The 16,372-nt window shown below is 41.8% G+C and overlaps 1 protein-coding gene across 13 annotated transcripts in view; it reads right to left on the bottom strand.

Annotated features, from left to right (window-relative positions):
- Positions 1–146: 146 nt before the first annotated feature.
- Positions 147–16,372, bottom strand: part of LOC109045430 (caskin-1-like) — a 76,105-nt gene continuing 59,879 nt past the window's right edge. The window contains exons 7-23 of one of the 13 annotated variants that reach the window (XM_042722743.1): positions 15,919–16,027; positions 15,306–15,426; positions 15,121–15,215; positions 14,482–14,629; positions 12,797–13,027; positions 12,514–12,540; positions 11,177–11,281; positions 10,568–10,683; positions 9,396–9,495; positions 9,027–9,130; positions 7,699–7,809; positions 6,597–6,698; positions 6,376–6,514; positions 5,059–6,254; positions 4,226–4,967; positions 3,536–4,082; positions 147–3,277 (exon numbers count right to left, since the gene is read on the bottom strand). In XM_042722743.1, the coding sequence (XP_042578677.1) occupies positions 3,181–3,277; positions 3,536–4,082; positions 4,226–4,967; positions 5,059–6,254; positions 6,376–6,514; positions 6,597–6,698; positions 7,699–7,809; positions 9,027–9,130; positions 9,396–9,495; positions 10,568–10,683; positions 11,177–11,281; positions 12,514–12,540; positions 12,797–13,027; positions 14,482–14,629; positions 15,121–15,215; positions 15,306–15,426; positions 15,919–16,027 (4,090 nt within the window). In that variant the 3' untranslated portion in view covers positions 147–3,180. Of the gene's footprint in view, positions 3,278–3,535; positions 4,083–4,177; positions 4,968–5,058; positions 6,255–6,375; positions 6,515–6,596; positions 6,699–7,698; positions 7,810–9,026; positions 9,131–9,395; positions 9,496–10,567; positions 10,684–11,176; positions 11,282–12,513; positions 12,541–12,796; positions 13,028–14,481; positions 14,630–15,120; positions 15,216–15,305; positions 15,427–15,918; positions 16,028–16,372 lie in introns of all 13 variants that reach the window. The other 12 variants (XM_042722718.1, XM_042722733.1, XM_042722727.1 and 9 more) reach the window with 12 other exon arrangements.

The following is a 16,372-nucleotide window of genomic DNA, read 5'->3' as shown; positions in this document are numbered from 1 at the left end:
GAGCAGGTGGCTGTTGATGCAATCACTGCAAGCACACCACTTGTTCCCAATGCCAGTCACAGCAGGTATCATACAAGTCAATGGCAGAACATCAACACAATATACAGCCTGCACACACTGATCAGTGCAGATTTCTTTTTTTCTTTTTCTTAAATGTCTGCAAATAGGATGGAATTGAAAACAGCTTTCATTATTAAATAACATCTTGCACCAACAATAAGTTTGACTTCAGTGTTTTCAGAATTTCATTGTTTTTCATTGTTGTGTTTTTTTTTTCCTCTGGTATTAAAAAAGACAAAAGAAAAAAAAAACAAGCAAACGACAATAAGAAAATGACAATGAGAACTTTAAAATGGAGAAAACGAATGAAGATGAAGATTCACAGTGACAAACATCCAGCTATATACACAGAAGGGGGGGGGGGGTCTTAACAACTCAACACTGGATCGACACCCAGTCCTTTGTAGCGATAAGCATGATAAAGCTTTTATAAAAGCCATTCCCATGCCAGACATCTGCGCTCTGTCCGCAGAGCAGGCTGCAACAAAAAGGGATATAATTCTGAACATCTGATGGACAGACCGGCCACATACCCTCTACACATTGTTTAAACATGAAAGACAAAATAAAAAGAACTAAAGCAAGGCACATACATGTTTAAAAAAAACATAACATTTGCATAATATACAACTTATTTCATCTGAAGACATGGCAGTCAAAAAACTTATCACAAAAAGCTACCTTAAAAAAGAAATAGACTTCTAAAAAAATGACAATTTACAATTCATTTAAAATACTTTGAGCCAAGAAGACACTTTAAACTTTTATCTTAAATATTAGCAGTTTCATCAACAAGCCCTCTTGATGCTTCATCATTAAATACTTGTTGGAAACATCTATAATAATCTCTGTTCATAACTTAAATATTACAAATATTCTTCAGTGAACCGGGGAAGGGATTAAGCGTATATGGAGCTACTGAAAGTGTGTGAAGCATTGTGGGACCTACACAACTACTTTCCTTGCTTGTGTCCCCTTCCTTTGGGCCCTTTCTTTATTTACATTTAAGATCATTTTGATACTGTGACAATTCTAATAATGAGTAGGCAGATTGTCATGGCAACAAAGATGGTTAAAGATAATGAGAGACTGTGAGTTTGCTGGCAATGAGATAATGACATTCAGAGGCTTTCAAGAGGTTCAGTTGTGACCGGTGCTGTCATAACAGCGAACTGCGCTCCCACATCTTATGTCCACAGAGACCAAACCAAACAATTGTAAAAGCATCGCTTAGTCTATGCTCAACATGTCCTTATAAGTTACTCAGTGTGATTCTCAGTGAATATGTTTAACCTAGATACTGCTATGTTTTTCAGAATAAGTTATGGACCCATGCTTAACTGGACTAGAGCTCTTACTTTGGTCATTAAGGACATGTCTGTCTGGATGATATTGGAGGGGAATGCAAAACAAAGCAGGCACACTATGGTACATTCACACCCTTAAACAGCCACTGAGCGATGTGCTGAGATTAGACTGCATGCAGGCTTCCAGTGGAACTACACCTGTGCAAACTCAGCGCCTTGAGCTAAGAAGATTCCTTGGGCCTGAGCATCAAGCCACATCAACATTTGTGAAATCCTTGTTAGTTTACTACACTGTCAGTCTGCAGCATCCTTGCATGTTTCTTTTAAGTTCCTGTTTTATGCCACTCACACACACATTTGCAACTTCCTCACTTTGCTTCCTGACATCCCACCTTCTGCAAACCGTCAACCATCAATGGACCCCTCTACATTGTTCTGGCCTGTGTTTCTGAGGTCACTCATATAGTCAAAGCCAACAACTCTATTTACTTTCTAAATGCATGATCCTGGTCTTATTGTGAACAATTTATTCATTGCACTTTACTTAGGCCACACAGGCTATTGCATAATGCTAACCAATAGCTATTCTGGTATTCACTGCCTACCTTCACTATATAGTCCCACTGTAAATTTTTTCCTTGCATATACTGTTTTGTCTGGAAATGCATCACACACATCATGGAAGTAAAACGGCAAGTCCTGTTGACTTTAAGGCCTAAACTGTATATCACCTTGCTGCAGATGACTGAAGCATGGAGATGTCCAAGGATGAGAATCACTCCTCTCAAAATCAGAACACACAGGCTCTTCCTTTCCTACTGGCTTAAGGCAATGCCTCCCACATGGACACGGGACCTTTCTCAGTTTTAACCAGTTTGCTTGTGTGTTAGAAGCACTGAGGTCACCTCTCATGTTAAGGCACACAGGACACTGCACATGATGAGGGCAGGTGAAGGAGGAAGGCTGTGCAAGAGCAGGAATGTATGAGTTCACACAGGCAGAAAGTGAATGGAAACATAAAGGGTCACAACAGCACAGAGCGGGAGCCCAGAGCAAGCACAGAGCAGGGGGTGAAACAGCCACTTCAGTCACTTCACTACATTCAACACAGCCCACAACACTCTTCAGCAGAGCACAGCCAAACATACAGGATGTTTAAGCCAGCCTTATTATTATAATTTTTTTTTTAAAACTTCAATATAGTCATAGAAAAATCCACATATCTGTCATCAAAGTTTATAGATTTCTTAATGTTTCAACACTGTATGTACCATTGAACATGAAATAAAAACATAAAATATTTATATTTATTTATATTTATATATATATATAACTGTACTAATGCATGATTCTCACTATGAGATTTTTTTTCTTTATAGATACAAACTTTTCCTCATGCTTACAATATACACATACCATACTATTATTTCATATACAGTTATTATTGTTTTCATATTATTTTACTAGTCATTGCTCATGGTAGATAGAGATATTCCATGGACAGAGAGTTGAGCTTTATGTATTAAAACCCAACCTCTGCTCTCCACCCTCTGCTCTGTCTTTGATTTTTAAAGCCCTGGATGGCCTTCTGCCCAGTCCTGAGGTACATCAGCTCGGGTTTGTGCAAACCAACTCGGAGGGAGAGAGGAGAGATAGGTGTTTCATGGCGATGGGATAGGGGGAGGAGAAAAGAGGAGTGAGAGGAGCCAGGGTTGAGGATTAGGAAGGGATAGGTGGGTATGTTGTTGGTCATTGTGCCCTTGTGCTCTCCAGGGGCCCTGAGGTTGTGCCACAGAGACACAGGCTGTGCTCTTCACTCCAGCATGGCATCTAGCTGGTCAGCCAGGTCATCGAACATGCTGCCGATGTCGTCTAGGATACTCACTGTGCTCTTGCTTTCAGCCAATGAGCTGTGGATCAAAAAATACACTTAAATATGATTTAGAAATTAAAAAAAGGCTGCAATGACACAAATAGGTATTTGCTCCTTAATGACCAAAGATGTGGACACTAAACTGCTGACTTGATTTGAAGGACTTGTGACTATAAAAATACTAGAAACCACTTGAAATTAAATGTTAATGTGAGACTAGATGCCATCATAGACTAGATTCTTACCGGTCTATAATGTCACTGAAAACAGTTTTTGCATGTTTCCTGACACTCACTCTTTTTGCCCATCCTCCTTGATCTTATCTTCTACTGCCTGCAGGGCTGCAGCCAGTGAGGCACTGGTCTCCTCTATCTTCTGGTGCACTGCATCTACTGTCACTACCCCTGCGACAAACGCTGATCCAGCTGAACTGTCCATGGACACCCCACTGATTGAAGAGCGAGGGGGCTTCACAGGTGGGGGTGTAGGGATGGGGGTTGGGGGACCTGATGTCTGGGGAGTCTGGGGTGTCTGTGGGGTTTGGGGAGTTTGGGGTGTCTGTGGGGTTTGGGGTGTCCGAGGTGTCTGTGGGGTGTGAGGAGACTGGGGTGTGTGTGGGGACTGCACACTCAAGGCTGGTGGTGTTGTAGCCTTGATAGGGTGGTTGTTCTGGGCAGAATCTGTGCTGGCCATTCTGGCAACAGTCTGCTTGGCTGGAGAGGGCGTGGGAGTGGGATTAGGTGTCGCATTTAAAGACTGCAGAACATTTTTGGATGGTTTGGGAGCTGTGGGAGGAGGTGTAGGTTTTGGTAAAATTGGAGGAGGTACTTTCTTTCCTTCAACTGTAAATAAAAGAGAAAAGAGAGATGGGAGAAGAGACTGAGCGGATTTTGATGAAACAATGTCTAAATGCTACAGGGTTTTACGGGATACTCACATAATTGTGTAAAGACAGGGCAAGTGAAAGGGCCGCACTGTGTAGTACCTGGGCTGCCAGGTGCCCCAGTTGGTCCAGGAAATGGGGCTTTCTTGGTGATGGCAGCTGGGGGTCCTTGTTTCTTCATGTGCTGGGCCAGAACAGGTTTGGGGGACACCGGAGGTTTGACGGACTTACGAGGGGCACTCTCAGTAACATGGCCTTCCAGGTCTCCACTGTCCCGACGGGGCGAGTTCTCAGGATGTTCCTGTGGCCTGGGCTGTTCTGAAACAGTCATCTCTGACACAGGGCGCCTTTTAATGGTGCCAGTCCCATTCTCATATGGTACGGGCATCTGCCCATCCTGAAGTTCTTCTGTATCTTTGTCTTTGCTCTTGGGGCGGCGCTTAACCGTATTTGACTCTGTGAGATGGAACTTGGTGCCATTTGGTTGCTGCTTGGTGCTCTGGACCGTCCTTTTCAGTGAGGCTGTGGCATCCACACGTGAAGGGTTCTCCTGGGGTAAAGAGTATGACATTTCTAGTCCCTCCTCAGTCTCATCTTTGCCCTGTCTAGGTCTTTGTTTGATGGTAAGGTTTCCATCCTCAGCAAATGGAAGGTTCTCTGCTGAGCTCCCACTAGAGCTTGGCTGGGTTTCATTGTGCTGTCTATCATGGACTGGCTCCGGCTGTGGTCCTCGCTTGGCAGCTGCTACTAACTCAGTGACAGGTCCACTTATTGTCCTGCGACGGTTCACTACTTCTCCATCCAGTCCAATGGCATCACGCTGCTTTGCTACTGCAGAACCCACCTGTCGAGAAACAATCTTGTTTGACTACACCAGATATTGCTAACAGACATTTTCAAGTATCATCCCAAAGACACAATGACAACCACCTTACCTGCAGATAGCTGCCTGCACATTTCTGCAAAGCGAGACCCTTGGGACCCCCACCAATGGAGGACATTTCCAGCATGGCCGCAATGCTCCTCACACTACCAGCACTGCCAGAGTCTACTGTGCCACCCAGGTCACTTGCACGTCTTTGTGGTTGGTAGGGAACCTCCAGAAGAGGTCCACTGCTCGTCTCCTTGGGCACTTCTGTCAGATTACTACTGGAGCTTGAGATGGCTGAACTGGAGCGTTTGGGGGGAGGTGGAGGAGGACCCTTCTTCTTCTGTCTGAGTGCAAAGGACTGGCTTCGGTTGACATTTTTGTCTGCCTGCCCTTTCACTGAGTTGCTGCGACCCACCCGGTGCTGTACTGTGGCATACTTTCCTCCTAAATCTGGCACATTTAGCTCGTCCCGCTCCTGCTCACCATCAGACACAGCATAGCGATTCAGGCTGTGGGCACGTTTCTTAGGCAGACCATACTCATCGCAAGCTTCGTTGCCTTCTGGAGGCAGGCACAGGAGTGGTACTGAGACAGCAGGTCCTTGGGGTGCAGCTTCCATAGTTTCCACAGGCTGGGCAGCTGGGTGTGAATGGGATCTTTGAGTGGGGGATTGGGGGTGAGCACGAGGTGTCATGGGCTTTTCGGTCTGCTGAAGCAGCTGAGAACTAGGTTTTTGTTTACCCGGTGGGTTGCTCACCGTCTGTGAGGTGGGAGGTTTTGTTTTGGTGGGCGTTTGTGGTGGAGTATAGGGCGGTCCTGTCCCTTGGGGATAAGACTGACGCGGTTTTGCCTGCGCCGAAGAGACACTTCTCTGGCCCCACTGGCTGCTCTGGCGCATGGTACGTGCCTCCTTTTTGGGTGGCCCACTAGGCTCCTCTGTGTCTCGGCTCTTGTTCATGCTGTTCTCATGTAGACTGCGGGCTCGGTATTGTGCTCCCAGGCTGCTGTTGGTTCTCACTTCTGTGCCATCCTGCAAATCAGCAGGGCGTGTAAGAGCAGCCTGTAACTCCCCACTCAGTTCACTGTCCTGGAAAGTGCTCATTTTAGGGGACATACACTCTCCGCTGTCATGGGGTGGGCTCTCAATAGCCATCACCTCCTGAGCGGCTGGGGGCTTTTTACGCAGTGTGTTGCGACCGTCAGAGGCCTTCTGGATCTCTGCCAGTTTCTTCACTGCAAGCATAAGCTTCTTCTGGTGTCCTAGGCAAATAAGTTCAGAGAAAGAGAGTAAACCACTATGGCCTAGGCAGTTTGGAAAGAACATAAGTTTGTGTGTGAAATCACTTAAACAATATGGATCCCACTCCACTATCCATCTTACCAAGTTTTGTAATGCCAATATCCTGAAGGTCCTCCCACGTGATGTCAGTGATAAACTCAATGTTCTCGTATCCATTTCGGACTAAGACTTGGTGATATTGACTCAACCCAATCATAGCTAACCACTCTCCAAGATTCGCCTACAGATTAAATGCAAATAAAAACAAATTAACATCTGGATGTGTTTGAATGTGTGTGTGTGTGGTTGTGTGTTAAACTCACCGGTTTTTTGTCAGGCAACCACTCATTTACAGTGATCTTATTGATCTCTGAGGTTATCTTCTTTCGATGTCCTGGTTTGGTTACTCCAATAGCTGTTAAATCCTGAAAATAAATATAGGAGCCCCTAAACCAGCCAATCACATTTCAGCACCCTAAGACCTTCATGCACACATACACACTAAACCAAGTGGCAAATATTTTGTGCATATTAACATATACACAAAAATGCACAATATTATATATACACAAAACTACATATACACATAAAAGATAAAACATCAGACATATTAAACACTCTGATTCCCAAAAGGTGCCAGGATGACAGAAGCAGATGCAAAATGAAAAAAAAAATGGGAAAGGGAAAAAATAAAATAATATTGTAACAAGTGAGGAAAAGAAGCCTTTTCAGAGTACCCCCAAACATAACTATATAAACATATCCTAACTGATCATGTCCTCAGTGTTTCAACAGTACACCCCTGTTAATTCGGCTTTCAGCAATGCCACTATGTAAATCCTATAAAGTCAGTGGTTTAATGTAATTAATTATGGATAGATGAGCCTGCTTTCATGAATTCAAATTGCTCAAAGATTAATTTCAGGTTTAGTAACAATTCTGATACTCCATAATATACATGGAATGACTGTTAATTCTTCTACTACAAAATATGATATATGTTCCTGAGATATATGTTTAAAATGCTTTTGACTTTAATCATATACATAAAATGACATAGCTCACAACAGCATATACATTAATCACAACATATACTTAAGTAATTATGTGATTCATTAAGATACCAACATAACATAGTAGGAAAAGACAAACTCATTTGACAACCAAGACAGCAGCACTGTCTGGGGGGATTTTCTGGGTAAGATTTTCCAACTTGCAGTGGTCAAAATTCAAACTCTCATTAAACCTGTGTGCTTCTGACACATTGGTAGCAATTTTATTTGAAATTTTGGGAAGAATTTGTTGGTTGATTCGCTTCTTTTATGTGCTTTGAGTTGGTCTGTGGATGTTACATTTAGGGTATAGGGGAGTGATGTGAATAGTTTAGAGTGGCTTAAGGGGATGGGCGGGGGGGACAACTCTTACCTCTGGGGTTATTCGGCTAATGGTAGGAATATCATAGCCGGCGCTGATGAAGTTTGGAGCGTAGACCTGCAGCTGAAATTCACTCAGCCATTCGATAACAGCCTCTGAGCTCTAGAAAAGAAGATAGGTGGCAGTCTATCATTGTTTGGGTCCTGAGGCTGAAAATGGACCAGACCCCAGGCCAACAAACTGAAAACATTAGTCTCAGTGACCAATGTCTCAACTTCACTAAACTTTATTAGTTCATAAATAAATAAAACCTGCCCCTGCTTCTTTTTTTGTATTATGCTGGAGTTAAAATTGTTACTCTTGGTCCAGGTACCTGCTCTAGCAACAAAAGCCAAAGCTTTATCAAATAAGGGCTTTTCTTCATGAACCAAACAGTTCAGCTTAAAAAAACATAGTGTCCATATATTATCTGCTTTGGAATGCCATTTCCCTGGAAGTAGGAGGATGTACTGTAACTCTATGTAGGAGAGGCAAAAATGGACGTGGGCAGCAAAGAAAATAGGGCTGTTTTGAACAGATGGCCCTCAGTCCAGAAGTCCCGCATGGAGCATCTCTATTCAACAGCTCCAAAGTCCTGCTGGGGAAGATATGGTAGCCAAATTTCTCTGTTATATAACTAAACGGTGTAATTTTTGCTTATTTTAGCGCATTATAAAAATGAAAAAATATTAGCGAGTGTCAAATATGTATTACCAGTTTGCAACATACAAACTCATTTATGGGGAAAAAGGATAATAACACCTAGACAGAGTCATATTCATATTGTGTTGGTATACCTTTCTAGAGTGTCATAGTCTCATATCCTCTACAGTTGTATCTGTTCTACAAGTCTCAGTGTGGACAGACCTAATCTTGATCATATGCTGATTACTAAATCACCTCTAAAATACTCAAAAGTCTACATTGTTGGGTACTCTCTGAAAAGAAATCAAAAGGTGAAATTTATTGCAAATTAGGCAAAAAATTGGAATGGATTTCAAAATGTAGCAAAGAAAATGAAATGAATGATCAGAAAAGATCAAAGAGAAAGGAATCGCTGCCAATATTAGACAGTAGTATCAGATAGAGCAGCTGACAAAAGCCTGAAGCTGAGGACAGCGTGCAAAGAAGCCTGCGGAGAAGCCCACTCACCGTGTCCCGACGACAACCGAGAGCACGTAATACTGATGATGCCAGTTGTGAGAGGAAGTCCTGGGAAAGCATCCTGGATGTGCAGATGCCAGTGCATGCATGCGAATGTGTGCGTAAAAAAGTGTATGCTTGTTTGAGGGACATGTAGGGGGACAGTGTGACTCAAGCGAGAGTAGGAGTCTCCTTACCTTCCGCTCAGGCAGCGCCTCCCCTTTCCTCTGGGACACCGCCTCCCCATACGGCTGCTCATGAAGCGGACAGCTTGATAAACTCTGACTGCGTGAGGAGGGTCCTAGAAGAACCATGAGATCATTCATATACATCAGAGCACTGCTATTGCACAAACCAATCCCTTTCGTGTTTTTCTTAGCCAATAAGATCTTTGTGATGCTCCCACCCACAGCTATTAGTGCAACCATCTGGCACAAAAAAAGCAGCCAAGTCTCTAATTTGTGGGGGGGGGGAATGGTAAAACAATTTGGATGGAGAAATTTCTTTGTAATAAAAGATCCTCGTATGATTTCTTCTCAAAAGAGTTGTTTGAAATTCCCACTAACCCTTGTTGCTGGAACCGTGAGAGGGGTGGTCCAAAGACTTGGTCTGCTCCAGCAAGTGTTCTTTAGCTTTGGCAGACTGGGACAAAACCGTGGCCAGAAGCTACAGAATAAACAAAGCTCATCAGATCAAGAAATGAAATGAAAATATCATCAATGCAGACTATGGCGATTGGACTTAATGTTCACCCCCTTGTGTTCAACTTTGAAGAATGAAGCTTTGCAAAAATGAGCAATGGATTTTTCTCTGATGTTTAAATAACCCTCCAGAAAATTTAGGTAAAATAAGCATCTCATGGTAGCTGTTTGAAGCTCATCATTTACTGGTCAGGACAAAGCTGGTTTAGATGGACTACCAGCTATTGGGGTTGAGATCAACATTGTAGACCATCTTGATCAGTCTGGTTAGGACTCACAGAGACCAGCTTCTGATATTGTTGGCTCTACATGGGTTCTAGTTGGTCATTTAAGGTGATCAGCTGGTCCAGGCAAGTTTTGTTGGACTGCCAGCTTGTAGGATCAAGATCAAACTTCTGGAAAATTTTGGTCAACCTTGTTAGGGCTGGTAGACTAGCTTCTAAAATTGGTTTTACTGGTTTTACATGTTTCCTAACTTGTCATTTAAGGTGATTAGCTGGTCCTAGCAGGTTTAGTTGGACTGCTAGCTTGTGGGGTCATGGTAGGCCTTGTAGACCATTGTAATTTGGTAGACCAGTTTCTGATATTGCTAGTTTTACATGGTTTCTAGCTGGCTGAAGCTGGTCATTTAAAGTGATTAGCTGTTCCCACTAGGGTTAGTTAGACTGTAAGCTTGTAGGGTCACTGTTGACCTTGTAGACCATCTAGGTCAACCTTATTATGACTGTCAGAACAGCTTCTAAAAGAAGCTGATTTAAAATGTTTTCTAGCTTGTTCATGCTCATTATTTATGATTATTTAGGTTATTGGCTGATTTGGTTAAATTCTAAAACACAACTGAGCTGGTTGACATGATTGTTCATACTGGCACATAATGACCTGTTTTTTTTTCAGTTCTTGAAGATTACAATAGACACAGTAATACTGACAATAGAACAAAGACACTTCTAACCATTTAAACCAGCAACATATAAGACAATTCTTCCAGGTATCTTCTCAAACCACATTGGAGTTGAGTCACTTTGAATGTCAGTTACCTTGACTCCCTCTGCCTGTGCATGAAGGATAGTGCTGCTGCCTGCGCTCTGTCCACTACCAGAGGATCGGGCACTGGCCACGCTGCCTGAACTGCCCACACTGCTGCGGTCTCCACCTGGAACAACAAGCCCCCAGCAAACACACACACACACAAACACTGTTAGCCCAGTCGGACCACACCTTCCCTAAACCCTCCAATCACACCACTATGAACTTCCCCTCTGCAATGCACTGATCTGATACACGGGATGACAGAGACTTACATAACAATGGTGACCAAAGACCAGGTGACTGATGGACACAAGGCATGTTACCAGAGTCACTAATACGAACACACTCAGGCCCACGCTGCCTTCACTGAAAATGCAGTTTGCACACACGGCTACAGACACATCTGTGGATTGTCTGTATGTGTGTTCTTGAGGGAACGACTTAACGCATGTTGCTCTAACAGAGCGAATGGGAGCCTTTCAATGCGCCTACACGCCTGCAGTTGAGGAGGTTTCTGAGGTCAGGTGTACAGCAGCTGCACCTGGAGCGTGGCAAAGCAGGGGGAATTATGAGAGAAGAAGAAGAGGAGGATGAAGAAGGGGCAGCCCTGCTGTTACCTGCCACAGGCTTGCGCAGCACCCAGATCTCCTCGCTGCTGCCACCTTGGGGACCACCGGCTGGGGTGGGTGAGCCATGTGGACTGGACTCTGAGCCGCGAGAACCTTTAACACAGAAACCACCATTAACTGTGCCCTGGCTTGGCCACCTGCCTGGGATCAGAAGTTTTCTGGACAGGTCTGGCAAGAGGACAGCTAAACTATGTCTATGCGCTTTAGCAGTCTGCTTGACTACAAGCCTCTCTTTCCCTTTCAAACACACACAAGGCAAGCACGCATATATATACTGTATAGCTAACACAAATATATATGAACATTTATATACAGAGGTACATGAAATATAAAAGAATAAACATGTTCTGTATATATGTGTATGTATGTATATATATATATATATATATATATATATTATATATATATATATATATATATATATTTATACATATGCCTTGGTTTACACATACACATTGGTAAAACATATATAATATATACAGATATATATGATTATATATGTAAATAGGTATCACAACAAAAGGTGTCGCAGTGCATTACAGGAGCATAGTTCATTAGGATTCTAAAGCCATCAAACCACAAGTGTACATGAATGTGTTCATATACAAATAAAAATCCTTTTACGGCAGCTGTCTCTAATCATTAAAGAGTCTTACAAGAATCAAAAAATATATATATTTTTAAAGGGAAAGTTTACCCTAAAATTGTAATTGTCATCATTTATTCACCCTCATATCTTTTTTGTGAACACAAAATAAGAATACTTTTAATCTGTTTTTGTCCATACAATGAAAGTCATAAAAACATATTCCGATTGGCTGTGGTCTCCATTCAAATTCTGTTCTGAGGGCACAGATTCCACGTGGGCCTGATGACTATTGATCATTTACAACTGAAACAGACATAAACATATTCAAATTTACGACGATCCAGAGTACATAAGAGTACCAACATGCTCCATACCAATATCAAAGTTTGGTTTGATACACAATCGCTGAAAGGATCAGAGTTAGTATATGCATGGACAGAACAGTACAGCTGAGACGAAGGAGAGATGAAACAGACAGATGTTCATAGACAGCACACACACAGACTGATGCTGTGCAGAGATGCAGGTATGGAGGGGTGAGAGGCTGGCTGTGCATTCCCTGTTGGTCACGTGTAAAAGAGAGAAAGACTGAAGGGGGCAGTGGAGCGAATCCCAGGTGTGGTCATCACAGAGAGGGAAAATGTAGCACCAAGATCAGGGAAATTTAGGGGTAAAAAAGAGATACTTCAACAAAGAGAGGCCATGAACCTCTTTTGTGCTGGTTAAAAGAACTTACTAGCCAAATCTTGGTCATTCTTTGTCTCTAAAAAAACAAAAAATCAACAACCAAAATAATGTCAGAAAAGAAAAACAATTAAAATGAAACATAAATGAGGAAAAATTCATAAATAATAATTTTCAGAAAAATGTAATTCAGAAAACTTTAAGGAATTATTGGAACTAATTGATTATTGTTTATATTCAGACTTAAAATGAGAACTACTGTAATTTAACATTCCTTAAAGCTTTGTGAATGATAATAATAATAATACAGTGGAGACAGATTAGGGGATCTGTACCTTGTCCACTGTGCGGCTCTCCTGAGGTGTTTGGGGACCTGTTATAGCCAAAGGAAGTAAAAAGTGGCAGATGGGAATGTGGTGGCGGAGGTGGAGGAGGCGGCAGGATATGAATCTCATGATACGAGTCCCCATTCACCATGGCAACGGCGGGCGACACAGGGCCGCACACCGGCGCACAGAGCTGTATCTTTTGATACTGCTGGGTACAAGTGACTGTACTCCATGAACCTAGATACGACAACACAGCAACCACCACCACCACAACAAACAAAACAATTACACATAAGAGAGGGAAAGCAAATTAACCCAACACAAAAATCACAACCAATCACAAAATTCAAAACAGCAAAACCATAAAAGACAAATCAAAAGGAAGAAAACGCTTTTATATTTCGAGCTGTTCAGTGTGAATGGAGTGAAATGGATGTAACTATATCTTCAACATGTCGATTGATATTTTTATGTGTGTACACGCTCTCTCTCTCTCTCTCTCTCTCTCTCTCTATGAAATAGAATCAATGTGTGGAAATGCAAGGTTAGTGAATGAATTGAAAATGAGCTGGTGCTTGTAGTGAAGTGCAAAGTCTTTCTTTATACTTGTTTCTGTAAGTCCCTGAGGAGAGATACTAATGAGAAGTTTAGTATGCAGGACTCTTTTCAGTTAGTCTGTGTGTGGGTGGGTGTGCGATTGTGCAATTTGACCATTTATGAGCACAGCAGGACTTAGTAGAGGGCTTCTCTGAAATGAGAACTGTCCTCCTTTCACTAATTACATAAATATAACAGGCATTACACCAGTTATAATATGCTTATAAAAACTGCAATTTCAGTAAATAAGGGACTATAAGAATGGACTTTAAATATTCTAAAAAGCACAATGGCATAAATAGCGGGGCACAAAAACATGAATGGAGTGGAGGAGACCGAGCAGCAGATGCAGACACAGACATGGATACTTAGTGAAGCATGAGACACAATGAACACATAGATTAGTTCCCTGCTGTCATTCCCAAACAGAGCTATAGACCGGACATAAACCCACTGAATGGACTTTATGGACCGTATAAATCTGCACGGGTGCACAGAAATGTCTTCTGATGCCCAAAGATTCTTCCTATGAGTGATACACTGAAAAATTTTCAAGGTCAGGTTTAACGGGTCTTCTCTTCTCTTCTCTTCTCTTCTCTTCTCTTCTCTTCTCTTCTCTTCTCTTCTCTTCTCTTCTTCTGATAATTAACACCATCAGCCTCAAAGGTAGGTTCTCTAGCATGGATGGAGAGGTACTTATTTGCCAATGTGAAGGAAGATGAAGATCTAGATGCCCCAAGTGTTACATAGTATTACATACAAGTGTCTATTAAATTCCAGTCCAGCAGGAGGCGCAATCCAATTAGTTCTGCTGTCCCATCAATATCTGGATGAAGACGTAGCCACTATTTAAAGCACTATTATCACCAGATTCCCTTCTGACAGCATAAAATGCTATATAAACTGAGCATTACAAGATGAGAAAAGAGCTGAAATGCTGCACATTTTCCCTGGTTTTGTTGCCTGGCTCTCAATCCAGTGCACAATGAGCAGCATGAACAGCTGGCTGTAAACAGAATCAGGGTCATGTGAGTTTATCAGCATTATTTATGCATCTGTGAGTGTGTGAGGTCTCAGTAAGAGGCAGCACTGACCCGCCTGTTGTCCTCTCTTACCCGCAGTCCCAGGCCTCTTACTGATCACTTCCACCAAGCTGGAGGGGAAGTAGCCCACTCTGTCATTTCCTGTTCGGTTATCATGGATGCAGCCCTTCCACCTCCCATCTGAATGTTGCTCCAGAACCTACATGAGTAATGAGTCATCATCATCTGTGGTGTACTGTATAATAATGGCAATATACATCATAAGGACCTTCATAGTTATCTTCATTTAAAGTCTCATGTTTATTAACCAGTGTCCGAAATTTAGAAAATTCAGAACATTTCAAATACTAAAAATTCAAATACTACAGAGGAAGAAGAGATCATGTAGTAAGGAGCTGATGCACTCATCTAAATAATTTTTGAAAATCTGGGAGAAAACATAGGCAACAGCGCCCTCTGTTAACAAATTCCGAAAAAGTACACTGAACTATCTATTATTATTACAAAGGATTAATTTGGAATTTCTAATGCAGTCAAAATTGACCCCGAGACATTCCATGTGAATTTTTAAAAATGTCTACATATTTAACACAGTTAGAATTTTAATAATGCATGAGAGTAAAACAAACTGACTTCAAATTCACATCAAATATTCAAAATTTGTTTTAGAGCAGGTCTTATGAATATTACCGTGATGACATCTCCAGCCTTTATGTTAAGGCTAGTCAGGTCGTAATTGTTACAGTAGTCCTTCAGTGCCCTGACCTGCAAGGCTGCTGAGGCATCTGCATTGAGATATAAATGGCATAAGCTACTACACATCACATATAAACATAGATATAAACAACATGCATAAATATGAGATGTATATTTACCCTTTTTCTTACCTCGCAGCATCTGCTTGATCTCCCGGCTGGCCTGTGTAGCAGTGAACTGGTAGACGATGTCCAGTGCTGTCTGGCTGTATGTGTTTCTCACTGTTGCATTGATGCCACTCTGTAGGGTGAAAGTTAAAGCAATATTTGAAAATGTTTGGGATCCCTTGGACTAACATGGGAGATATGTTTCTCTGTGAACCATAAAGGCTTGATCTTTTTACTTCCCATTTAGAAAGAAGTTGTGTGAGAAAACAGACCAGTCTGGTCTACTCTGTCTGGCCACTTCCAAGCAATTCACTATTCAAAATAATTCAAAGCACCACATCATTGAAACTCCTAGTTTGAACCTCAACGTGTGGACCGTCGCTAGCAAAGTTGGTTTATGTAACAATTAGACAATTATGTACACTTAAGCATCACAGTCAGTTATGTTCTTAATACAATCAATGTTATCACAAACAGTATGGGTTGATCAGTCAGTCAGTTAATTATATGTTGGTGCTGTTTCTCAATTATAAATGATTGTTTTTACTTTATTAGTCTCCATGTGGTTGCTGTTATGCCACTAAATTCCCTTTAAGGATTGATGAAAGTTTCTCAGTCTACTTACATCCAGCAGGAGGCGCACCACATCCGTCTTCCCACACAGCGCAGCCTCGTGGAGGGCAGTGCCCGCTTTGGTCTGCCTGTTGATGTCGATACCAGCCTGGATCAGCAATCTATTAAGAGAGGACATAATTGGTAACTAGTTTGAATCTTTTTGAGATAAAAACCAGCCGGCTATGCTGTACATTATTCTGCTTATTACGCAGCTACTTACAAAATAAATAAACAAACATTAAAAATCGAAGTTACTGAATTATTTTATTACGTGAGAAAAAGAAACACATCTGAAAAACACAGCCACATCTGTCCAATTAGAATCAAGTATTCCAGAGAGCCATGTAATTAGGTGTAGAGTAAGATGATTTAGTATTTTACATTAATGACACTAATGTACTATATATATATATATATATATATATATATATATATATATATATATATATATATATATATATATA

Source organism: Cyprinus carpio, chromosome A3 (assembly GCF_018340385.1).
Source record: "Cyprinus carpio isolate SPL01 chromosome A3, ASM1834038v1, whole genome shotgun sequence".
Taxonomy (NCBI): Eukaryota; Metazoa; Chordata; class Actinopteri; order Cypriniformes; family Cyprinidae; genus Cyprinus; species Cyprinus carpio.
The sequence above is the reverse complement of the archived record's forward strand: the minus strand, read 5'-3'. Positions and strand labels throughout refer to the sequence as shown.